This window comes from Solanum dulcamara, chromosome 11, assembly GCF_947179165.1.
Source record: "Solanum dulcamara chromosome 11, daSolDulc1.2, whole genome shotgun sequence".
Lineage (NCBI taxonomy): Eukaryota > Viridiplantae > Streptophyta > Magnoliopsida > Solanales > Solanaceae > Solanum > Solanum dulcamara.
This window is the reverse complement of record NC_077247.1, coordinates 51,760,779-51,787,702: the sequence shown is the minus strand read 5'-3', so window position 1 is coordinate 51,787,702 and position 26,924 is coordinate 51,760,779. Positions and strand designations below refer to the sequence as shown.

General features: G+C 34.6%; 1 protein-coding gene across 3 annotated transcripts; it reads right to left on the bottom strand.

Annotated features, from left to right (window-relative positions):
- Window positions 1–4,671: 4,671 nt before the first annotated feature.
- On the bottom strand, window positions 4,672–23,197 carry LOC129872270 (uncharacterized). 3 transcript variants are annotated; one of them, XM_055947191.1, is made up of 22 exons: window positions 23,011–23,197; window positions 22,369–22,700; window positions 21,104–21,207; window positions 20,790–20,858; window positions 20,257–20,317; window positions 17,737–17,876; window positions 16,787–16,976; window positions 16,295–16,356; window positions 15,512–15,600; window positions 14,731–14,803; window positions 14,574–14,633; window positions 11,725–11,871; window positions 11,560–11,598; window positions 11,433–11,464; window positions 10,617–10,703; window positions 10,105–10,270; window positions 9,077–9,154; window positions 8,568–8,704; window positions 7,994–8,070; window positions 5,499–5,568; window positions 5,293–5,358; window positions 4,672–5,187 (listed from the first exon to the last, which is right to left on the bottom strand). In XM_055947191.1, exons 1-22 carry the CDS (start codon window positions 23,068–23,070, stop codon window positions 5,053–5,055), a joined length of 2,274 nt encoding a protein of 757 aa, XP_055803166.1. In that variant the 5' UTR covers window positions 23,071–23,197; the 3' UTR covers window positions 4,672–5,052. The 3 variants fall into 3 exon arrangements, with proteins under 3 accessions (XP_055803166.1, XP_055803168.1, XP_055803167.1); XM_055947193.1 differs by having other exon boundaries at window positions 4,672–5,123; XM_055947192.1 differs by having other exon boundaries at window positions 11,433–11,461.
- Window positions 23,198–26,924: the final 3,727 nt, after the last annotated feature.

Sequence of the window (26,924 nt, the reverse complement as noted above, 5' to 3'; positions counted from 1 at the left end):
AAGTAAAATAATAGTGAACTCGAAGAGACGTGGTATGCATTCATTAAAGTGAGGTAAATAACAGGTAGTTAATTTTATCCACAATTTGTGGAGTGTGTTAAAATAAGGCATTTTATTTTAGTTTAGGTGATTGAGCGTTGTTTAGTTCTTTTAAGTTATATATTTTTATTTGCCATACTTTGTTTCATGAGAGTCAATTAATATTCAGAGCTAGAATAGATTAATTCATATTTAAGATTTAGATATTTGAAAACTATAAGGAAAATATTACAAGTTACAAATCCTTCTTATATTAAAATATTAAAAAAAAAACAGTTTGGTGCACTAAAGCTCCCGCTATGCGCAGGATTCGGAGAAGGGATCCTTCTTATATTAATGCAATGAAAAAAAATGCATCTTTAAATTTTGATAAAAATTTATGCAGTTTATCTCTCGAGAAGCGAAACATTACAGTAAAAGTGAACGAAAGGATATTACTTATCTCTTATCCTATTCTTGGATTTTGATATTATGACATATTGTTCCCTTTGCTTCATTACCGTATCACACTAAATATATTATTGTTGTATAATTATTGAATTAGTCTGACTTTCTCTACCATTCTTGTTGTCATTACTTTTTTTTTTTTGAGAAAATTTCATATATGTCAAATCTTTTAAGCACAAGAATTCCATATACGTATAGTTTTCTTAATTACTTATAATGATAATTTTTTGTTTGTCATTATAAAAATGATGTGCACGAATTGTATACCGAAATATACAAACATTGTGAATTGTATAGCGAATTATACAAACGTTGTACATGAATAGTAGCGAAATATACAAACGCTATACAAACACTACGAATTATATAGCGAATTATACAAATGTTGTACACGAATTGTATAGTGAAATATACAAGCGCTAAGCAAAAACTGTGAATTGTATAGCGAATTATACAAACGTTATACCCACGAATTATTTGTATACCAAAATATACAAAAACTGTGAATTGTATAGCGAATTATACAAATATTGTACACGAATTATATAGCGAAATATACAAACGAATTATAACAAATCTTAGCAAAATATATCCACGAATGGTAATAAAATAAAACTATACCCATATAGAGTAATAAACTAGTAATGTTTGCCATCTCGTATAATTTTCCATACTTTTTTCCCTTTGTTGTTTTCATCGCACTTTTTTACTTGTGTTTTTCTTCAATCGGGTTTGAAAAATTCTTTACTTGAGTTGAGGTAAATTTTTTTACAAATAATATTTTCAACTTTCTTCAAACCCCACTTGTAAAATTACGCATATGTTTATATTGTGTGTCATTTTATGGATTTTAATAGGATGAATTATCCATTCTAGGAAAAAAATGGACTCTCTATAAAATAACATCCAGATGTCCTGGTCTGAGGGAGTGAAACATCTTTGATGATAGCAGAGACGGATCCAGAATTTTGAATCTCTGGGTGCCACACTGCTTTGAATAGTAAACTATGGCAAAAACTTCAGTGTAGAGCAAGATAATACTTAATATTTATTAGCAAATTTGCATACAAAATTTAGACTTGTTCTGTTAGTTTAGTTAAGATTTTACTTACAAGAGGTCAAGGCTCTAATCTACTTTTTCCCAAGGTTCAAACTTGCATCCTTACAGCGGTAAAACTGAGTTTTAACCACTGGCACCACAAGGCTCATTATTTCTAAGGGTGCCAAGTTTAATATTATACTTTTCTTATAAATATATATACAAATATACATGTGTAGACATATTTTCAATTAAGATCACGAGGTGGCGTGGCACCCCCTCCGTGCAACATAAATCCACCCCTGGATAATAGCTATGTACATACGTATGTAGCTGCTTTTTTCTATTTCCTTTTTTTTTTGAGTAATATCGAGAAAATTACACAAATATATACTAGTTAATTAGTTAATATAGCTATATTTTAGCTAATTTACAATTTGTCACTAACATTCATCGTTAATTACGGTGGCATCATGAAATCCATGTACATTAAGACTAAACAAAGGTGGAATAGCTCCAACTAGAGCAGATAGCGTTGAGTTTGCAAACCTTGCACTCGGCATATGGAATTGAATTCATCATGTCGGAGATAGTCCATATCTACAGCTGGAGAGGCTTAGGAATATTGCTCTTAACCGAGATCTTGGATCAGAATTACCATCCTAGATGTAGGAGGTTGGAAAGTATACATGCCTGCTTTGTTGACGATTTATTAATGTATTGCAGGGTTGATCTGATATATGTCAAAACTATTACATGAAGCATTTATGAGGTTTTAGAGCTTGAGGACTTCAAGTCTATGCAGACAAGAACTTTTTGTACATTGTTGGAGTAGCAAACCACATTAAACAGAAGTTGCTGAATGAACTGGGCTTCACTGAGGGCACTATGTCATTCAGATACTTGGGAGTTTCATTGGCTTCCAAAAAGCTTAGTGTCAAATCAGTTTATGCCCTTAATTGGAAAGATCAGTATCAAAATAACATGTTGGTCATCTAGACTGGTGTGTATGCAAGTAGAGTTCAATTGATCAAATCAGTGATTTTTGGGCTCCAGGCCTATTGGGCACAAGTATTTCTTCTCCTAAGAAGGTCTTAAAGGTTAAGAGTACAAATCTGCAGGACTTTCTTATGGACAAGGACAATATTTATATCCAAGAAAGCCTTAGTGTTCTGGGAAACAATATGCAAACCAAATGTTGCAGGTGGATTTAATATCATTGAGCTTAAGCTATGGAACAAGATAGTAACACTCAAAACAATTATGAAATGTAGCAAGGAAAAAAGACTGTCTATTAATCCAATGGATACACAGTTACTTCATAAAGAACAGAGAGCTTGAAACGGTACATATACCTACAACTGCATCTTGGATAGTAAGAAAGATATTGGGTTCTAAAGATGTATTACTACAAAGACAAGCTGGACAGGGGAATTTGATGGCTGAGTTTGCCAAGATACAGAGGGGTGGGAAGTATTTTACTCAGAAGATGTATACCTATGTGATGCCAATATTTCCAAGAGTTAAGTGGAAGAGCATTACTTTGCAACATGGAGTACACCCTAGGTTCAAGTTTATTATGTGGTTGGTTGTCCAAAAAAGACTTAACAACAATAGATAGGCTCGAAAAATTAGGCATACAAGTGTCTCCTGACTTGTGTTTTGTGGTACAACAAAAGAAACCTTTGAACATCTTTACTTTGGATGCTAAGAGTAGGACTTTATGGGGTCGACTATGCAACTGGCTAGGATTTTAGAGGGGCATTTCTGACTGAAGAACAAAATTAACTTGGATCAGTACTATTGCTAAGAAGACTGTAGGACAAGCTGAAATTTCTACTAGTATGTTTGTCATGATAGTCTATGTTATATGGAGAAAAAGGAATAAGATTAGACTTCAGCGAGGAAGATTGTGCACAGACCATGTTCATAGGGAGGTCGTAATGCATATCCATATCAGAGGTCAGCACAAGGCAAAAGGGCAACCAGTACTTCAGTCCCTGATACAACCCAGGGAGAACCACACCCTCAAAGTTAGCTATTAAGGTGGGAGAGCCCAAGGTTACATAAGTCACATATCAGCTTTCCATTTAACAGATATAGTATTTTTGACATTAGAATTATAACAAACCACCACGCTTCGCATCCGTCGTCCTCGACGGCTCCACTCTTAGCTTTTACTTTACCACAAGTAGGTAGCTCTTTCCCAGGTATTCTGTGGCACGATGGGCACGAAGGGTGATGGTTGACACTGATACCAATGATACACAATCAATATCCTTCGAGTATAGGCATTTTTTGTAATGCAATAACTTAGATTGCTTGCTTTGTATGTCGTATGAGTAGGAAAATAGATGGATAGAATGAAATAGCAATTAGTCTCATTACTGCTTTGTTTTGTTACGAACTATTTTGGTTATAAATGAAAAATCTCAATTAACAAAAAAATAAATAAAAATCAAACAATCAATAAAAAATAAAACCAAGACAACTGATCTTAACATAACTTGTCTTCAAACCAAACTACCCAAGTCTAAAACAATTCATTAAAGAAAAAACAGTCAATTATAAACGAGGGATTTTAGTCGGATTAGTGAATTAATAATTTGACGATTTTAAATGTATTGTCATGTGGAGAACTGTCGTAAGGTGGCAAACCTATATTAATAATTTAACAGAGGAAAAAACCACAGCTTATACAATGTAAAATCATTTATTTTTTTTACTGCATCAACCAAATTGTAAAACAAGCAACATCAAAAAGTTACAGTTTCTCCCTCGGACAAATTCTTTTTTCCAATTTTCTTAAATACAAAATATGAAGTAAACATAGGTTATTTCTCACTAACCTAAAAGAAAATACAGTCGAACTCCTAATGGCTAATGCAATACGCCACATATAACATATTTCTTAAATTAGATAGAGGCTTTTTACATCAACTCCTGCCTAAAGTCTTAAAATTTTAGGCAACCATATCCTCTTTGGCACAAATTAAATTTGACTTTCTAAAGCTCTTAAACGTGATGTAGTAGCATGTAGCATAGCAATTTTTAACTTTTTATAGTTTGGGGATCAAGAAGATATACCCTTCTTGTCACTTACGTGGTTTCTGTTTAAAAAAAAAAAAAAAAAACTGAAAACGAAGCAAGGTCAAGGACACGCAGCTTCAGATTTCATTGCCAATTTTGACTGCTTTTACAAGTTTAACTCCCTTCTCTCATCACATTCATCCTTTTTTCCTTTTCCTTGCTATACCAGTTTCACCATTGTTGTCGACCATAAAATAAACACAACTGAAAAGATCTAGTCTACGGAGAGAAGTCGTGACATTGTTTCACGTATAAACTCGAAGGTAGACAAATAAAGGTACCCTCCTACAGCAACAAACATACTAGCTGCCGAAGGGACTATCACATCCTTCTTGTTGGCCAAAGCTGTAAACAACCAGAGCATAATTCTCTCGCGTGCATCTTCACTCTGGCAAAATAATGTCCTGAATCGTCGTCACCCATGTTAAGTTACCAGCTCAACTCTGCTTTGTGATGAGCTCAATGTCGGCTCCAACTTCAGCAATCTTTGTGTCTTTAGATGCCTTTGCTGCTTTTGCAATATTAGCAACGTCAAAGTCCATTGCAATTCTTTTAACACCACCCTCAAGCATCTGTTAATGAGGTATTATGAATTAAATAACGGGCAAATAAACAGATTTTAGGATTGAGGCATATTTCCTTACTTAGAATTCAAGAAAAGAGCTATGAGAACATACCAGTGATCCTATGGCAACTAAAGCCCGAAATTTTGCATCAGCTTCAACACTTGCCTCTTCTGCAATCTGCAGGTAGAAAAGATATTCCCACCCAAAGTGCATTAATACTCTGTTTCTCAGAAGTAGACAGTGAAATGCACGGGAGGGGGGAGACAGAATTCGGAAGGGGAAGGGGAAGGCAGAAGCAATCACTAAATGGTAAAAACCTCAAGTGCAGCCGAAAGAACTTGAGACTGTCCCTCTTCATCCTTCTTTTCAATTAAGAGTACAGCATAGCTACAAATTCAATAAATTACTGGGTTAGAACAAGAACACGAAAGAACTTGTGGAAGCTGGATAATATGAGAATAAGAGCATGCAGAAATAGGTATATATAACCATCTGCAGAATTACTTCTGCTCCAATGCATATCAAGTCCGAAACATCGTATGACCCATTTTATAACCTTAGTTAGTAGTACACAAGTGAAAATAGCTAAAAAGAAAAAGCAAAAGGATTAGATTATAACCAATTCATCCCCCAGAAGCCTAAATGCAATACAAAATTTCCGTGCATGTTCTACCTAATAAAAGGATGAATTTATAAGGAGGCCATCCAGCATTTCACTATGACTGCTTGGTCTAGCAGCAAATCTGGAGAAATCAAATATTTTTATAGCTGGTGTTGATGATATAAAGAATAGCTTTTGGATTTGACTGGTTTTTCCCTGGCATCTTTCCCTATAAGATACCTGAGCTTACCATTGTCTCCAAAGAAATGGAGTAAACTGGAGTGTAACCACTGCTAAAGTTATGTTCAGCCTCTGCTAGGCATTTATCATATGTTAGAAGGCTACATGTTATCAACTCAGTCCTTTTTTCACTACACAACTACTGGGCTCAGTATTCATCTTACCCTAGAGTGTGTTAAAGACAGTAGATCGGAATGCAGGGAGTACCTATGGGGGGTATGGGGGACTGAAAATAAGGGATAAGAAGAAGACTGCTCTGGTAGCCTGGGAGAGGGTCTGTCTTCCCAAGAAGTTAGGTGGTCTCAACATCAGGGATTGTAAGCTACGGAACATTGCTTCTGTGTTTAAACTTATGCGGCTGTTAAATGAGAAGAAAGATGTGCTTTGGGTGAAATGGGTGCATGGAGTAAATATGAAACATAATGAAGATATGCAGATCCCTTCCTGTGGATTGCAGTTGGTACAGAAAAACCTTGCACAAACTTAATGGTGATATGGTGAACTCATACATTGATAGGAAGTACTCCTTGGCTGCTATGGCAAGTACTCAGTACTGAGTAGCTTTGCTTGAAACTAGGTCTGTTTGGAATCTGGCAAGGTGGATATGGGGTGCAGTGACAATTCCTAAACACAGATTCATTCTCTGATTGGAAGTGCAGGGACGAGGCTTCTAACTAAAGATAGACTGCTGAAGATGGGAATTCATTGAGAAACTGATACCTGCTGCTTATGTGACTGACACCATGGAATCTGCTCATCACCTGTTTGCTTGAAAGTGATTGGACTACTACATTAAGGGACGACTTCACCTGATAGTTTGGGTTGGCTCTACAACAGCATGATGTTGCAACATCTCAACTCAAACTAAAGAGCAAGCATTAAAGGAGAATGAACAAAGATATTGTAGCTGCTGAGCTGGGAGCTTTAGTATACCACACTTGGATAGCTAGAAAATGGAAGACGTAATGGGACCATACTGTGCATAGAGATACTATCATATAGCAAATACAACTAGAACATAGAGAAAGGATTGACATGTTCAGAACATCAAAAAGAGTTAAGAAATATAGTTTTTCATTGACAAAATATGTAACTGGTTTTGTTTTTTGAGGCCTCACTTCTGTGATAGCCCTTCCTGGAAGGAAGTCAAGGAGTGGGGTGTGCTTTAGATGTAATTATTTGTTTTTGTCTATGGTAATATTGCAGAGTTATTATCAAAAAAAGGATGAATTTACAGATTAAGAAAAAAAAAATGCAGAATAAGCTCCTTTTTCTCAGAATTTTTTTTACCTAATCAACTCTGACTACACTTTCATGGGGTCTAGCAGAAAAAAGAAGAAGCTGCTCTTAATATATAAATGTAGACAACAAACAGAAACAGAGATGAGCTAAATGCACAACAAAATCAAAAAAAACTAAATTCTATATTTCTGGATAGCGTCTTGTTTGTGGGGGAAATTCTGAGATGGTTTGGAATTGAGTGGGTGATGCAAGGCACTGTGAAAGAAACAATGTTTAGCTGGCTGGACCTTTAGAAGAAGAAAGAGAAGACGAAGGGACGGAATGTTGCTCCGTACTAATGTGGACCATATGGAGAGGAGAGGAATAAGAGAGCTTTTGATAGAGTAGAGAAAGATTTTGTTCACTTGAGAAAATTCTTTTTCCCTTGTTTTCTTTTGGTGCACCCATGAGGTTCCTAGTTGAATAAAAGATTGGGCGACTTTCATAGAAAACCATGTCCTTTTGCAAGGTGTTCTACGTGCCCTTCTTATAATGAATTAGTTAAACTAAAAAAAAGATAGGATACTACAAGTTCACATTAAAGGGAAAGACTTGGAATTTTTAAGTGTAAAACTAAACTATAACAATAAATACGAATGAAGCAACAGCAGACATGAATATCCTCAAGGATACAGAAAAACTTTATCATAGATGGTTAAACCTCGGACAGATATTTATTGAGCTACTTACTTGAGTATCAATGTTGAATAAGCCAACTGAACATTTTTATTGGAAGATAAGTAACAAGTGGAATAGGCATCCAGAACCTACAAGGACAGCAAAAGAAAAACAAACACACAACTCACTGTTATAACCTGTACAAGTCACATAAAAGCCCCAAAAAATTGCACAAAGCAAAAAATGGTAAAGGAATATTATCCACATATTCAGAGCAAGAAAATAAGGAAGCTAACAATCAGGTTTTCAAGTTGAGCAGAAGAGATCAATTCAGCCTGGGCACAAGAAATCCCGGAGGATCTACATCAAACAGGAAGCAGCAAAGATTTTTTATTTTAGATTGGTGGGAAATAATCAAAAAGACATCTACGCCAGTGTCCTCAATCCAATAACCTCAAGCATTTACCAGCGACCACCACAGAAATACAAGGAAAACACAAAGGAAATATTCTCAAAAATAATTAGATATCATATTCCTTTATCAAAATATTCTCAAAAATAATGCACTCTGAACAAATTAAACTTTCACTGACAGAATTCCTATCAAGTATGGTCGCCATAGCATTCAACATGGAAAAATCACTACCTCTCCACGATGCTTTAACAGCCAATCATGATAGGATCCATTCTTAAAGAAGTTGGTCAAAGCACGAACACTCGTAAGAAGATTTGCAGGAAGTGGAGGACTGGTTGTAACCTTCTTGATCAACTCCATAAGCACATCTACGTAAATTAGAGAACAAATCACTATGAAACCCACATGGTACTAAAATTGGTAATCACCACCATGCAAAATTATTTAGAAGATCTGGCATTTCAACTGGCTAAATTAACAAGGGAAACTCAAGATTCACCCCTCCCCCTTTGCATGTTAGGCAAGGGGCAGAAGACAGCATTCACCATTAATAACTCACTCACAGCTACAGACTAATAAAAAGATTTCAAGCTGCGATCATATTGTAAAGAAGGAGATCACTTTCCAATTACAACCATGAAAGACTTGCACAAAACCTTTTGTTAAAGTAGTTCATGACTCTAATAACACTTCCACAAAAATAACAAGCATGGTAGTCATAAAGAGAGCAAATTCAGTACCATTGGCATTGTTGGCATGCTTGGAAAGTACAGCAGCACCATCAGCGTGCAGTATGATCATCCTCAAAATATCGATTACTGCCAACGAAAATGAACAAATATCAGAACAATAAGATTAGAAGACAACCTTGATTAAGAATAATCAAGTTAGGATTTGCACAATCGCAACCATGTTTGAGTTCCTTCATAGTGAAGGACTAGCAATCTAGCATAGCATCAACCACTTTATAGGAACAAGTGAACAACTTTAATATCCTATATATAGCAACTGGAAAAATATTGAAACTTCCACAATCTCTTTTGAATTGCTTCTCCTCAACAACTTCCATTTCTATGATCAAAGACGGAAGAATTTACATGATACGGTTTGAATAATCCATTATGGATTCAATAAATCTAAGTAAATTGTAGTTTTATTTTCCACTAATTCTTTATTTTTTCTCCCATCAATACTTTTTAAGTAAACACAAATTTTAGTAAATAAGAAACACTTTGAACACATAAGAAAATCAAATACAAGCAATCCAAACCCAAAGGTTTTTGCTTATGAACTAAACTAATCTGTTTACTCTGGTAGAGATGAAATCTGATTATCTCCTGTTTAAAAGGATGATGGAGCATACAAGAAAAAAGAGAAAAAGAAGCTGAAATATAAGAGTACAATTTTTACTTATGTCATCTGACAACCACCTGAAATTGCTTAGTTTTGGCACCTACAACTCCTTACTGGATGAACCATGCCAAAAAGAATGCTACGGGTTAGAAGGAATTGATTATCAATTTCAAGGCCTGTTCTGTTGGAATCTTATACCTGCTTTAATTTGAATCTCCTGGTTTAATAATATTCATAATGAAAAGTGGTGTTTAACTGATGAACATCATTTCCATAATTTAGACGAAACAGGATGTCCGTGCAGCTAGTTTTTGGAACCAACTTTTGGTTTGTTGTGGGTTCATTATTTTGAAATTTATAGCAATTTCAGATATTGCTAACAATATCAATAGTATATTTCAGAAAAAATGGTCACCTGGAAATAGCATCGTCAGCGGCCAAGATTCTAGCACCTTCAGCACCATTACAACATCATCGTCTGAGAATTTACTGCTATGGTAGTGTGATGTGTCCTTCAAAACATGAATGATAGAAGCCAGTCTGGACATATCAGCCTCAGTCAATACCATATGTTTTTGCTCCTTCAGGATGATTTATTGAACAAACGTGAGTAATGAAAGAAGAAAAAGAAAAACTGACCCTTCTCAAATCTCATATTTTGAACTTTATAGCAAAAAAAGGTATATTGACATTTCAGTGATCATAAGGACTTCAAACACTATTTACAGCAAATTAACACTTGGTCAATAAATAGTAAGAAGATGAGCCAGTCATCTCAAAATGCTAGTTTTTTTTATTGTTTTTATAATGTTAGTTAAAATTTTTATCACAGTGCAATAATAGTTGCCTAAACAGGGTATAGAATTATATACATCTTGTGAATGACAGGACAAGAAACAGTTTGTACCGATTACAAACACAACTTACTGAGGCAGATAGTAAAGTATTATTGAACTCTGAAACTTTCTTGAAGATACCATCAAATTGTGCTGCATCAAAGACAAGCATTCCTTTCTGGAAAGAAAATGAAAGAAAAATCCTGGTATCAGCAAAACAAAACAAAAATATCTTCTGTGTTTTAAAGTAGCAAAGTGCTCTTTCATCAGTTCAATACTTCATACAAGCAAGTTCAATTTTTCATAGTTTTGCATGCAAAATAATTGACTAAATGGTGTGGTTGGTCTCTTTTCTGAAATGAAATACTATAAATAGCCAAACATATGACGATTGCTTCATATTATTTTGACACTATTCATTTCTCCACACTAATCTTCAGAGAACCACAACAGGGGAAAACCCATTCCATATGTTTGTATCATTAAATTCATCCATATATAACAGACTGATAGTGTACAATAAGCCCTTTTGTAGTGTATGATAAGTTTACACCAGCATAATGCATAAACCTTTTATCATCTACTAGAACAGCCAACAATCCTGACCGAAAGACGAACTGAATTGTGCTAATGTGATCACTGAATACGACAGCGAGTCAAATAAATCTATTAGCTATTTCCTATCATAAAAGATCTACAACTTATATGTGCAGCACTAAAACCGCATATACTAACTGTATCACACAGAACATACGAATTCTACATAGATCATCTTTAATACGTTTTGCTGCACTTGTGCCTACAGTTTTATAACTGGATCTACATGAACATTCAGTACAAGGAGACTATTTGACTGGCCGTAGAATGTGTCCGGTCAACTCGTTCGGTTCCTTTGTAGAAAGATTACCTTGGGGACATGCTTAAAAGTAGGTTTTGCTGCTGCAAGTAATAATGACAAAAGTAAGTTTATTTAATAGATACTGCAAAAAAGGCAAATTGGGAAACAAGTAATTTTTAAAATACGTCAAACTTACCAACTGGCTTTGAAGGTTGACCAGGTGTATAAGCGCTACCTGCACGTAAGAGATAGGAACAAATATGAGACATATTTTAGTACCATGAAAACAGAGGGAAAAAGCGGTGGCAGAAGCAAAATCAAAATTAAAGTATTATTCCATAACCAAATAAATATTTCTTACTGCCAGTGTAGGGGTCACGGAATGATGGATCTGGAGTAAACTGTTTCTGACCAGTATTTTGAAGAATGAACTCCACAATTTGTTCACGGTAAGAAAAAGGCAGATTCTCTTTGAGTAGCCACTTGTCAGCAATGTCATATGGATTATCTGTCAATTAGACAAAAGAAGTTTTGGATGTCAGGTCACGAAGAGTTGTCTAAGAAACAGCGAAGTTATACCCCTATAATTTCTAAGAAATTAGATAGAGATTGATGGCAGAAAAGAATGCATAATCCTCAAAACATAAAAATCCATTCAGAAGTCATGCAGGAACAAGTGCAACTACCCTAAAAAGTTAAAACAGAAAAAGGTTTATAAGAATGAAGAAAGGATAAACACACACTTTGATTTGAGAGAAGAAACACATACACTTTCAATTTATTTACTTAATCGTATCTTCAAAACAGCCCCGCAAGTGCAAGGCTGACTCTTTTACAGGGGCCAAACACGTGAAGATACTTTTTTATAATGGGAAGCAGTGAGACTCGAAACATGACCTTTGCTTACTCTGATACCATATTTAAGTGTGGTTTAGCTAAATACTATTTGTAAATGGTACAACCTACTTTTGAGTGTCAAATGGACGAGTTCACCTAAATTTGGGCGGGTGAAAATAGGCTAAATCAATGAAAAGGTTACTTTGGCTGAGATGAGAATTGAGATGAGTCAAAATGGGCTAAACAACGGGGCCATAGAGCAACCCGCCCAATTGTGACCAAATTTTAGTTTCTTTTCTGATAATTTGATAAATTACCAAACGAAACTAATAAAACTTTTTGTTTTTTATTATGGCTATATCTAACATATCAAAGAATAAACTTAAAAAATATATACTGACAAATTTCTTTATTGATTAATATGGTTGCATATTTACCCCAAATCAATCCAACTTTTAGATAGGTTGACTTGGATTATGCGAAAATTGACCCGACAGCAAAATATCCCAACCTGCTTTGGGCAGGTCATATTTTCATGGGGTAATTTGCCCACCCCCTAGACCTACTTAAAAACTCCAACCACAAAATACAGTAAATTGTTTTTTTAAGTAGGTCCAAGAAGCCCTTGGTTTCTTCAATTCTCTCTTTTTTCTTCCAGCAAATAATATAATTAAAAAATTCCGATGATTTTTAATTCAATAGCCAAGAAAAACCTAAATCATGCTATTAATGGTTTCATGCCTAAAACTCACAACAAGGCCGACCCCTAAAGCCAAGTAGATCCATGGAATGATAAATGGATAGAGCAAGGCCCCATAAGGCAGCTCTATCCAGACATATACTCCCTCAATCAACAACAAAACTCAACAATTGAAATGGTTTGGGGTGAACTGGGATGGAACTTGAGTTTTAGAAGAGCTTTAAATGATTGGGAAATTGATAGACTAGCAAGCTTTTTTGGAACTTTAGACCAGTTCAAAGGAACATCATCTAAGGCAAATTCCTTGATATGATTAAGGAATAAGCGAAACAATTTTACAGTGAAAGCAGCATACAAAATATTCACAACATCAAACCATCAAAGTGGGACTTGGCCTTGGAAGGTGATCTGGAGGGTTAAGATCCCCCACAAAGTTGCATGCTTCTCTTGGTCACTAGCTAGAGAAGTTTTACTCACACAACATAAACTCATGAGGAGAGGTTTCAATCTTTGCTCAAGGTGTATTCTATGTGGTAAGGAAGCAGAGACAATCTCTCATCTCTTTCTTCACTGCAGCTGGACTGACCAGTTGTGGAAGATTTTCTTAACTTGCATTAGCTGGACTATGCCGGGAAGAGTATCTGAGGTATTGAAATGCTGGAAGAGTGATACCAATCCCTCCAATCAAAAAAGGAGATGGAAAATTGTCCCAGCTTGTATTTGGTGGACTGTGTGGGGAGAAACAAACCAAGTTTGGTTTGAAGACAAAGCCATTAGTATACAAAAACTAAAGATGAAATGTTTAGGGCTTTTCTTTTTTTGGTGTAAACATAGCTTAATGGAAGAGTTAGAATCAATTTATGATGTACTAGATTCCCTATGAGAAGATTAAGGACTAGGAGCTTAATTCTTTGCTCATCAGGATGTAAATACGGGGGATTACACAACCTTTGTGTAGTTTGTTATTACAACAACAACAACATACCCAGTGAAATCCCACAAGTGGGGTCTGGAGAGGGTAGAGTGTACGCAAACCCTATCACTACCTCATGGAGATAGAGAGGCTATTTTCGAAAGACCCTCGGTACTTTGGGTAGTTTGTTATTAATACACAAAAATGTTACCTGTTATTTTAAAAAAAAAACTCACATAAATATAGATTTTATATTTTGGTTCATCATTAAAGTAAATGGCATGTGAAAAATGATCGGAAGGCAGTAGTGACAATTGCAAATACATTCCCCAATTGGATAACACATTTTCCAAACCTATCCATAGTCCTCATTGCAACTGCATTGACAATGCCTCGCTAAAGTCCATAGTATCATAATAACCCCGCCCAAACAAAACCATCATAAAAATCTGATATCTATTCAAAGACCCTTTGATACCATATAGTCTCCCATATAAGCCAGCTAAAACATCTGCAAAATCCCTTACAAAAAAACATCTGCAAACTCAAACAAGTCAAGCATGCAAGGTTATTCCAAGTGACGCAGAGCATAGACAAACATAACCATGGATGCTAACTCTAGAAAGCCCAGAGTAAGATGTGTCCAAGTATTATTACAACTTCACCACGCCATGCCAACAAAAAGCTGAGAGGAAGACCCAAATTCCAAATCCTACAGAAACATCCCCCCTAATTAACTCAAAACAGAAAACTAAAATACCTGAGCGATTGCAGGGCAATTTGCGAACAGGTTCACCATCTCCAATATCAACATCAAACACTGTGTCCAAAAAAAAAAGGTTCAATGGTGATTGGAAGTAAAAAGATGATATAAAAGCCCAGTGTGAAGAGGGTAGAACAGAATAAGCCGTGCTGACCATGATCATATTGGATTCCATCAAGAAGAGGGCGTGACATGCCATCATCAGGCCCGTCAACCACTTCACCAATCTAAATTGATGACAAAAAGTATAAGAACAGAGGACCACAATTCAATAGACAACTTAATTAAATAATAGATAAATGAGAAAACAACAGCATGCATGTGAACAAGGGCCAAGGCGTCAAAAGTATGTAGACAGGCTAGCAACAGAAAGTACTCGTGCAATTTTGACTACACAGAAGAATATAAATCCTCAACAAATGCAACCCCTGTATAATGCAGACAGTGACATAAGCTAATACAAATTAACTATAAGGATGTTCATGCATATTCAGACCAAAATTTAGCTATAGAGCACAAGAAACAATCAAATATACACTAGCAGAGGATCACACCTTCCCAATTCCCTGGGTATCCCCAACGAGAAGGAAATACAACAAAATAAAAAGCCCAAAAGACTAGGAATGAAAATGACCGAAATTTTTTTAAATAACCGTGGTGTACAAACCAGCTTTCGAGCACCTCGACTAATTCCACGGAGTACCTGCAAACCTCCCACCAGCAACGCGTACCAAACAACTATGTCCACCTAGACTGGGATAGATGGGAACAAATCACCTAGTTTTTTTTTGTCTCTGTTGGGATTTGAACTTGAGACCTCATGGTTTTCAATCCATGTCATTGACCACAAGGCCATACCCTTGGGTGCAAAAATGACCAAATATATGGAGGATATATCATTGAAAGCAAAATACAAACACAAATATTATTATTACTTTATCCCACTTTTGTTCCATCATATTCCATGCATATGCCACTCCATTGTCTCCTTCATGGACAACTTTCGTCTGACCATCACTAGTACCTGCTCAACACATCAAAAGAAAAATGTTACAGAGAGGGGAGAACTTCGATCCAGTATTCACTTCCAATAATAAAGGTTTCAGGCAGTGTCAGACAGATTTTTCCTGTTACCCTTAAGTTCTTTTGAGCAGGTTCTAAGTTTTGAATATTCAAATAGAAGCAAAAATAGTCACATAAGCAACTACTAGTTCTTTTCCTTTTCTACTTTTGATGGGTCACTTATCCAACTATTACTCAAATTCCGGACACTTTTTTTTAATTGGTCCAGCAGTAAATTAATGTGACAACTTATGAAAAATGATGAGACGATTCAAATCATTGATACTTAGGACAATAGCAAGGGACAATTTCAAATATATACAATAAACTAATTAGTTTACAACATATATAGCCATGTTTTATTCACATAAAAAATAGCCAAAATCATAGAAAATATACCGTGATTATACAATATAGCTTGCCAAAAGTCAAAGAAAGTATACATAGACTATACAATATAGATTACTTATACATGAGTTATACACTGAATATACATTATGATACACTCAAAAACTAAATATAGCTTGACTATACATGAAATATACACTGATTATACATGCCTATACAGCGAATGGCCATTTTTTGGTAATTACTTTGGCCGAATGGCCATCTACTGTAATTATCCCCAATAGCAATAGGCATTATCACATTCACACCTGGGGTTTGTAAGGCCTCAAGCCCAGGAAGCTCTTCCAACTTCAACCCTCCAACTCGCTTCCTAAGATAAAATGAAATGTAACTTGAATTAGACCACCAATATATAATTTGGTATCCAAACAGCAATGCATCTGTGAGCATCTTTTAATTCAACGGCCACACGTAAGAGAAAATGAACAGCAAGAAAGATATTTAGTTTTGACAAACTTCATGCACAAACCAAACTAGGAATTTAGAATTTCCTAAAAGAGCAAGCACCTTTAGAATCAAAAAAAAAGGCAAAGGAGAAAACAAAAACATAAAGATAACATGACTATTGTAGACTTGTGACAGTGATTATCATAAACAAGCTCTGCATGCTGAAGTATTTCATCCTACACTATTAATCACACAAAAGCTTTACGCCAGAGGAAAGGAATACAGTAAGGACTAATCAGAATCCACAAGAATATGGCAGAGAAAGACGAATAAGAAGAGTTTAGATGTCAAACCTACTGAGCGTGTACTGTGAGAGTTGGGCAGCATATGACTCAAGTTCTAGCGGGTCAGCAATCCTATCCTGATGGACAGTCCAAATGCGCACAACACCATCAGAGCATGCGGTCACAATGTCGCCATTGTCTAAGAATTTGGCATCCCAAACACAGCCGGGATGCTCTAGGCTTTGGACACAGACTCCATCTGCAACACAATGATTTCACGTCCACCATTAGAGGGAGACAATTGGATAAGAAATATCACAATGTAAAAAATCAAGGAAATAGAGGACATTTACAGTTGCAGTTAGGATATATCAGTGGCTACTATGACTTAGGTATTTGAAAGAGAGTTTTTCCTAAACTCCTTCAATGCAACTGTCCTTTGCCAAAGAAACTACATTAAAATAAAAATGGGGGCACGTGGGGTCACAGTAGCTACTAGCAAGCATTCACCATTCAGTACATTAGTATTTTTCTTTATACAGTCACTTACACAATAAATTACACAATTAAGGATATGGTGGTCATGATACATTTCCCCCCTTTATAGATAAATGACAGAATGAGAAGGGAGCTTTCAATTATCCCATCAGTGATTTAATGAACTTTGAAATGTTATTATGTAATAATCAGTGCCTAATTGAGGAGACCAATGCCAGTTTTAGAAGAGCAAAGAGGAAGAAAGAACAAATACAGCAAAATCAGAGGCTAAACTCCAAAGAGCTTCACTTGAATAAGCAACTACCAGAACAGTTACATCCACTATTACGATCTTCACAATTTACAATAAATGGTTTTTATCAGCCACCATTTCTGAAACAAAACTTTACTGGTTAAACAGACAGAACTGCATAAATTTGATCTTAGCCAAAAGGCTGAGATAGGTATGGCAAGAGTTGCATATACAAAAAGATCATTGGGAAAAAATGTACACAACTACAATGGATGAATTACAATATTACCTTTCCAGATCTTTGCAAAACGATCCTCACTGCCACTGAGGATAAGCCCAGAGGCATGAGCATCGACAGAATAGACAATAGAAGTGTGACCAACCATCTCCAGTAGAACTTGACCACTAAGTTCCCACAGCCTTATGGAACTGTCAAAATGCACAGATTAGAAATAACACTTTGTTAGGAAGGAAAAGGACCAAAAAAACTTACAGGAAGATTAAACTAGGGCTCTGTGAGATAACCGAATAACTTCAGAATCTTAACCTTGCACCTAATAAACTGGTGGTACAAACAGTGAACCCTACAGGTGAGAATAGTAGAAGGAAAAGCACAAAAAGTAGAGAACCTACAGAAAAAATTGATCCTTCATGAATGACACCCAGACATCTATGCTAAATCAAGTGCCAACAGGGATCTCATGAGTGCAATAAAAGTTGATCAAAACAACAGACATGGTCTCAGTTGTAAAAACTCACTTTCTACCCCTTCAAACAGTCTCCAATTCCTCTCCACCAATCACCAACCTAACTGCCAATAGAGCTATATCCATATTCTCCATCGTAATCCTCCTTTTGAAGGTCCAACTAAACAATTTGCTTTACAGTTGCCAGGATTGAACGTCGTACTTAATAAACATTTAGTATTGACCACCACAACTTGCTCACAACCACAAAATTCACTCAAAGAGTGGCCCACATCTTCTCCTGAAAATTTGAAGATGTAGAATACCAGTTCAAATATTAATATTCTTTTCTCAAGTTTCCCGTTGTTGATCCCCTTGTTGTCAAACATCTGAAAAATATACATTCCTTGACATCCTAGGATTCCAACCTGATAGAGTTGGAACCCTGTATCCTTTCTCTTTAATAGCATGTATATAAGGGTTTCATCGAGAGTAACTGCTTCCTTTTTCTTTCATTCCCAACTGTTCTATCTGCTTATAGATAAATTCCATACAGTTTCTGAAGTTCTTTTACCTCTAGATCTTGTAAATTCCTCCTGAATCTCAGATCTCACAAGGTTTTGCCATCTTCAAACATGTGCACTTGATTGAATTATCATGTTCCACTTACTTGAGATGCTGAAAAATGGTTGGAAAAGGCAACGCTCAAACTGCCGTCCATCTCTACTTCCAGAAATTAACTCTTACCTCTCTTCCCTAATTTGAAGTTACTGTTGCCATTGAATTCTTCTGACCCCTACCATACTTTCTGTAATCACAACTCTCCATAAAGCTTATACCCTGTTGTTAACTTGCTATATATCCAAGCACTACCCTAAGAGTCTCTGTTGAATATCCAGTAAAGCTCCTACTCGTTCATATGTATATCCATATGCTTATTGTAATACAAAGTTACACGTATACACCATGTATTGATATCAATTCTCACTGCAAGGATCCTATGTTGCTCAGTTCCTTCAAAAACCTTGTTGCACCTGTCTCGATCCAACACGATTTGGGTGTGCTGTGGCGTGTGTGAGATCTGCACCGGATTTGGTAACCTAGTTTGGGCGCTTCGACTACACCTATGGTGAATAAGTATAAGTTGTTTGGTTATTCAGTTTGAGTTTTGATTTATATATACACATAAAGTACTAGAATACTTTGCGATTACACAAGATAACTTATGAAAAAATATTAAGTGTTCACAAAAAAATTATTTATAGCAGCTTTAATTTAATAACTGCAACTAATTGTCGAAAAGTACACTTATATATGTTGTAACATACATTTATTAGTCATATCCAGCACTTGTACCGGTATTCCAATCCATACCCTTGAATCTATTAGTCGTACTCGTATCCAACACTCATACCTGTATTCCAATCCATACCCTTGAATCCTAAATTTATGTGATGAAGAATCCGACTTCTAGATCTAAACATGTACCAGATATCAACACCGGTATCCAAGCAACATAGCAAGGATCTACTGACACAACCTCTCCTCCCATTGAAAAAGCTATTGAGATTTCAAATAATTAACGGGGCATAATGGCAACTTTATCACGAGAGGTGTGGTTATATTCTATACAATGCCCTGAATATCGCCCAATCATTGCAACACCCAAAAAGGAAGAATATGATATAATTCCCCAGTTCTTCCAAAAAAAAACACTTAACATGTCACTCTTGGCGACACATTACTATGTGCAATTTATCGTTGCTGTCGTTTCCTAACCAAGACGAAACCAAAGGAATGAGAGAGGTTATCTTTCCAGCTATACACACAGCTTACTCTATAACAAAGTATGCCAACTCAAATAAGACTCCTTTATTACCTTAACAAAGTATGACAACAATCCTCACATCCTGTTAATCAGTTGACAAGATGAGAAACAGACTACTGCTTTAACTCTCCTCTCTTGTCGTATTATTTACTAAAGTATTAGACATATCAAAATTCCACTGAGATCCCACATCAGAAGTACTTGTATTTTGTACAAAAGGTCACTAAGTATAACACACTAAAGATCAAACACAACTGTACAGAAAAAGAGATGACAATATAAAGCAAAGCCTCACCCATCATGGGATGCAGAAAGAATTCCTAGACCAGGCACTGCGGCAAGGCCTCGAACAGTGTCTGCAAGATGCAACAATCCATAAGCACATATTGCAGGCACAGCATGAAACTTTTGAAAAGGACAAGACTGACAAACAAGCATAAGGAGTTGCACGGAGTACAACACAAATAAAGAAAGCAATCGGAAAAACAAATGCTTCTACACATAGAAAGATATATAATAAGATAGAACGATAATGACCTAAAAGAGATACAATGATTAAACTCTGATGGGAATAGCCTAAATGTCAAATGCTACTTCTAGAAATCACAACTTTTTAATCATGAAAAGCATCACACCACCCATATGTGTTTCCTTTTAACAAATGCTTTCTTAACATCCATACTTAAAGAGAGACATTAACGAAACTTAAATAGATGAAGAGGGAATATAGCACATGTGCTTTAAGAAGAGATGAAAAAGACGAACAAATACATAAATGTCACAAAATATCCCAGAGCCACATTCATATGAATAAAGCATGCATCAAACCTGTATGCCCAGAAAAAGTGTGTATACATGTTGCTCCCTTCCAAAGCTTCAGTGTTGTGTCACTTGAACCTACCAACATAATCAACATCATTCAGGCACAGGCTATTTGATATAAAACCTAGTTTATATAGTGTCAACCTACATATTATCTTGTGATGCTAAAAAATGGATAAGTTTCAGTAGAAATGCAAATTACTTGATATTTAGGTGAATTGATAATGCAACTAAGTTTTAGGATCTTCAAAATTCGAAAGAGTGTCAAGATGAACTAGAAAAATTAGAAATGCCTAAAAATGTAAAATTTCACTTGATACCTGTAACAAGCTCGCCTGAGGGCAATTTAATAACTGCTTGGATTGCTGCTTTATGAGCTTCCAAAACTTCAACCTCTTGGCCCTTCCTCCACCGTCTTAATGTCCTGAGATAAGGAACGTGTAAACAAACATGAAAGCTTCCGACAAAGAAGTCCATTGACACATTTATAAAATTATATGCATGCCTCCCATAACATGCAATGGACATTAACCAGCTGGAAATTTAGGCACAAATGACCCGCAAGCAAACCATTTAACAAGGGGAACACCATGAAGGCATGCATCCAATGAAGTAGTGAGGTATTTGAGCAGGGGAATACTAGACAGGCATGCATAACCACTAATTTACACAACTAACGGCCATCGACCTTAACACATTGCAAGAAGGATGCTAGGACAAGACCTGGGCTGTATATTGCAAAGATCGGAAATACCCAAGGCACTCAACAAACATGAACAGAAAAATATGTCAACCGTACTTGGATTCCTTACTCTAAAAACATCCAAGTTCCAAATGCTAGTTGATCCACTGTTAATAGATATAGTTTGCAATTGTCAAAACCTCATGGTTCCTAAAAGAGAATCTTTTTTTCTAATTAGTTCCTAAAAAAGAATCTTTGACCACACTCTACAATCAATTTTTTTGTATGACCAAATGAGGTAATATAGGCAACATTGAATTACTCATATACTAACAAAAGTTCGAATTCATTCTAAAGCCCACTCTATCTCCACTTTTTTCGGTAATCAATCATGGTGTTTGGACCACCTTACTCGCACCTCAACTAATTTCACGGATACCTACTACCGCCCACTAGCACAGGTACCTGGTAACTCCATCCATCAAGACTTGATCAATGGGGAGAAATAACCTAGTGTTTTTTTGTCTCTGATGAGCTCACTTTAGCTCACTTTATCTCCCCTTTAAGATCTATTTCTGTTTACGTGCCGTAAAACTCAACTATTGACTTAATGCCCATTGTCATTGCATACACTCTAACCTGACCCCATAACCCACTTTGTGAGATTTCACTTGGGATGTTGTTGTTGTTGTTGCTGCCGCCCAGTGTCACTCAAATGAGAAAATTAGTATACACTAAGAGAGTAATATAATCGCTAATTCAATGCAGGAAAAATAACAAGAAAATTCTCTTTTTTCAATCGTACAACTAGAAGAACAAAGGTCAATGGATTAGATTAGTAAGTGTGAGGAACTGTGCTGTCAATAAATAGCATATTCAAATGAAGTAAGAAATTTGACATACCAATCAACAGATGTTGATAGAACGTCTGAGCCATCCAAAGCAATACCTGTAACTTGCAACTTATGACCCTTAAGTGTCTGAATTTTCTCTCCAGTAGACAAATTCCACACCAAGATAAGAGTGTCCATGCCACCAGATACAAGTCCTCCCTCAGGTAACTCCTCACTGGGAGCAACCCAAGCCAGTGGGCCAACAAAACTTGTATGCCCTAGCAGTATCTTTGACGTAGTAAAACTGCGGTGATTAGATTCATCTGGAGACCAAAACCGAATGGTTCTATCTCTAGATGATGTTGCAAAACCAACATTGTCACAGATACATATACCCCGGACCTAGTTTTGACAAAGGAAAATAATAATAATTTAAAAGTTGATCCAAAAATTATTTCCACATTCCAAAGATAACACTTTCCATCATGTTCCTGTGTGTGCAAAAATATATATACGTATATATCAACAAGAATAATGAGAGCATATTCTAAGTCAATCATTAGTAGTATTAGCATTCAAGAATCCAATCAATTGTGCAACCAATAACTGAACTGTTATGAACAATAAGTTCCTCGGGGTGAAATTCACATGTAAAGACAAGAATTATTAATTATTCAGTGCTAGTAATGCAAAAGAGAAGAAAGAATCATACATCGTCTTCGTGACCTGTAAGCTGACACCTTAACTGATACTCGCCACAATCGATTTCCATTGTAAACTAGGGTTTCCGACTAGAAGAATCTACAATTGAATACTCAGAAGAAAAAAAAAGAAACGGAATCACTACTGAGTTCTTTCCACCGTCTTTCCGCCTTCTCAGCGATTTTCCTTTCGATTTTTATTATTTGTAAGTAGAACTAGTATAAAAAGGTAGAATAAATAATAAAATAGAATTAATAATAATAAATAAAGATAAAATAAGAAAAAAAAATTAAAATAACGATCCCATCACATTAAATTGATCGTTACACAAAATAGATCTTTTTATCGTTATCTAATGATGGATTTAAATGATAAGATATAATATAATTAAATAACAATTAATTGTAGTAATTATATATTTGAGTGGAAATATATGTAATTTTTTGATTTTTTTTAACTGTGGTGTTGAAGGACAATTCCGAACCTCACTAACTTTTAGGATATTTGCTAGTACCTCACATGGACATGAGTATTGGTAATTATTTTTATCAAAAAATTTAAATATATGGAAAAATTATCTATTATTTTTATCTATATTGAAACTTGAGATCTTAAAATTCTGGACCCACTTCATTGATTATATTGATCATAAAATCAAATTCTCGTGCTATAAGAATGTGTACTATTCGATCGCTATTATAAATATGTGTATTTAAAAGACACATAATATTTATTTATATAATTCGACATAAATATTGATTGTTAATTATTATTATTTTCAATTTAAAACGTGAACTCGAGCCAACTGTTAATTTCACGACTGAGAATTTTAGTTTTCAAGCCATTTTCTACATAATAAATATGTTAAAGTTTTAACATGTTTCTAAATTTAAATCTAAGTATAATTGTTATTTCTCTTATGAATACACTTGATTGTGGATATCCATTTATTACTCTTATAAGCAGATCTACAAACAAATTTCTTAAACAACTTACAAGCAGTTCTGCAAGCAGAATCTTTAAGCAACTTACAAAAACTCTGCAGGTCCGTTCCTTAAGTAGCTTACAAATAGTTCTGCAAGCATGTTTCTTCAACAGCTTATAGGCGGCTTTGCAAGCAGGGTCTTATAAGTAACTTTGTCGGCAACTTTAATTCTTCTATAAATAGAAAGTCATTTCCGTTCATTTGAATAATCAATGTAAAATTGAATAAGAAATCAATCTTTCTCTATATATTTTTCTCTTATGCATTTACTTTATACTCTTTTGTTTTATAACAATTTCAATTATGTTGATGTTGTCTTACAATTTTGTAGACCAATCCTGTACTCATTTGTTTGCATAAGAACTATCACATGGTCTATGTTTCTATTGTTCTATAGCATATATTCATCAAGGCTCTCGCATATGAAATATATCAAATTGCATTATTATTTTTTTGCAAAGTTATTACTTCTTTTATACTGATACGCTCAATATATATCAAATAATTCTAAAAATATAACATAAGTTAAAAATTCAAACAAAAAAATTAACATACGTAATAATCTATGTCAAATTTCAATATAATGTACATATATATGATTCAAAAGAAAGTAAGACATAAGTCTATAATTTTATTCAATTCTACTTTGATTAAGAAAATAGAATACTAACAAAGTTATTCTAAATGAAAAAATAAATAAAAAAATAGATAATATTAACAATTGCATGGAATCACAAGAAGTAAACATTGAGAAATAAGAAGGAAATTATGAAATATAAATAAGATAGAATATAAATATTTTTTAAAAAACATAGAATGAGAAAAATAAAAATAAAAGATAAATTAAAACTAAAAAATATAAATATATATAAAAAGAAAAAAAGAAAAAGTAATCAGCTTGTAATTAATTATCAACAATTAGAGGTGTTCACGGGTCGGTTTGAATTAGTCAAAATCAAAATCAAATCAATTTAATCGATTTTCAAAGTATCATAAGTTCATAACTAAACCAAACCAAGTATAATAAGCATTTTTCGATTTTGGTTGTTATCGGTTTCGATTTGATTTAGTTTTGTTCTATTATTAACCATACACAAAAAGAAAAGAAATGATTCATTCAAGAGATGAAAAAAGATAACAATTCATTCAAAATAAAAATAGTTAAAACGACTGACATTACAAAATCTCCGATCACTGAATTTATTGTGAATAAAGCTTTAAAATTCACCATTTTGGCATAGAGGAAGAGAAAATGACATTCCTAGTCCCATAAAGAATTATAATAGACACTCACATACATGAAATCAATAAGATAAATGTTCGTGTGTTGAACGTTTTTTCTTTCATAAATAAATTTGATGAAAACATATATAAGATATTTAAAATTATTTATAAAAATAATATATTATGTATGTATAATAATAAAATATATGTATATAATTCATTGGTTCGGTTTGGCTATTTCTTTAATTTTTTTTAACAAAATCAAAATCAAATCAAATACTATTATTTTTAAAAAAATCTAAAATCAAACCAAACCAAAACCAAATAAAATTGGTTTATTTAATCAATTTATTTGGATTGATTTTTATCCAATTCGTGTACACCCCTACCAGCAATTCACATCCTCCCTCCCAAAAAAAAATTGCAATAAGATAAAATAATAAAATAAATAAAATCAAATAATCTATCTATCTATATTATTATAAAAGCACAAATATAAATGTTGATTGACCAAAATATTCACTAAAAGTTGATTTACTTATTTTTCCTTTTAAGTTAAAATTTCCTCCATCAAAAAAACTATCAATGGGTATAAATGTACTTATATACTATGACTAAACAAAACACATTTCTATTAGGACTAAGTTTATTGCATGATACATATTATCCTATTAATATTAGGAGCTTAATATTAAATCTATTTCAAGTAAACTATGAGTAAGAAATTTCTACACGTTTAATAATATTGGTCGACCAAAATATCCATTAAATATTGAACGACTTTTATGTCCTTAATGAGTAAATATTAATAGTCATAATTTTAATTAACTTCAAAATCCTATATATTTGCATAATAATTAAATAACAATTATTTTTTAAAAATAGTAAATAATTTTTTTTCTTTTCTTTTTTTTTAAAAAAATCAAACTCAGGTCAGTGGCCCTTTTATCAACAAAAACAGACCAAGATCAGAAGTATGTACAAAAAGGGTAAGTTCAAAAGTGACTTTTGTAGAAAAATAACAAATGCCAATTTTGTCTATTGTGAAAAAATAACAAATGATAATTTTATCTATTATATAATTTTTTAATCAAGGAAAAAATATTCAATCAACAATTTATGAGACCCTACTCCTGGATTCCGGGTCGAATCGAGAACAAATTTCAATTTTAGTGTCGAATTCCGAGTCAGAAATTGAGGTAAGATACCGGGAAGGGTGTCAGGGTTGGGTTTCGATTTAGGTGCCATGGTGGAATTCCGTGTCGGGTTTCAGATCGAGAGTCGAGGTCGGGTTCTATGTCAAGTATCGGAATAGGGTCCCATCTCAAGTATCGGGGTCGAGTGTTGGGATCAAATCCAGTTCGAAAGTCAGATCTCGTGGTCAGAAGTCGAGTCTCAGGTCAAGTCTTGGACAACTTTGGATCGGGCCCTAGATCGGGAGTCTGGGTCGAGTCTTGATTCGGAAGTTGAGTCCTGATTTAGGTGTTGGAGTCGAGTCTCGAGTCGGGTGTGAGGATGGTACTCTGGATTAGTCATTAGGGTTCATTTTTGTATCATAATTAATTTGGAGTAACGTGCAAAGCACGTTCATAAATACTAGTCTGTCCTATATTAAAAACATAAAGACCCTTAAAATGTTAATTGAACTTTTACCCTTCATTAAAAGACTCATCTTTAGACAAAATCGTCTTTTCACCATTTTCCTTCAATTAATA

Excerpts from the sequence above, each read along its gene's own strand:
- LOC129872270 (XM_055947191.1), bottom strand. The coding sequence starts at position 23,070 with ATGGAAATCGATTGTGGCGAGTATCAGTTAAGGTGTCAGCTTACAGGT. Across the intron at positions 14,634-14,730 it reads TGGAATCCAATATGATCATG|TGTTTGATGTTGATATTGGA; the intron begins GTCAGCACGGCT and ends TTTTGGACACAG. Across the intron at positions 10,704-11,432 it reads CTTTTAAGCATGTCCCCAAG|AAAGGAATGCTTGTCTTTGA; the intron begins GTAATCTTTCTA and ends TTTTCTTTCCAG.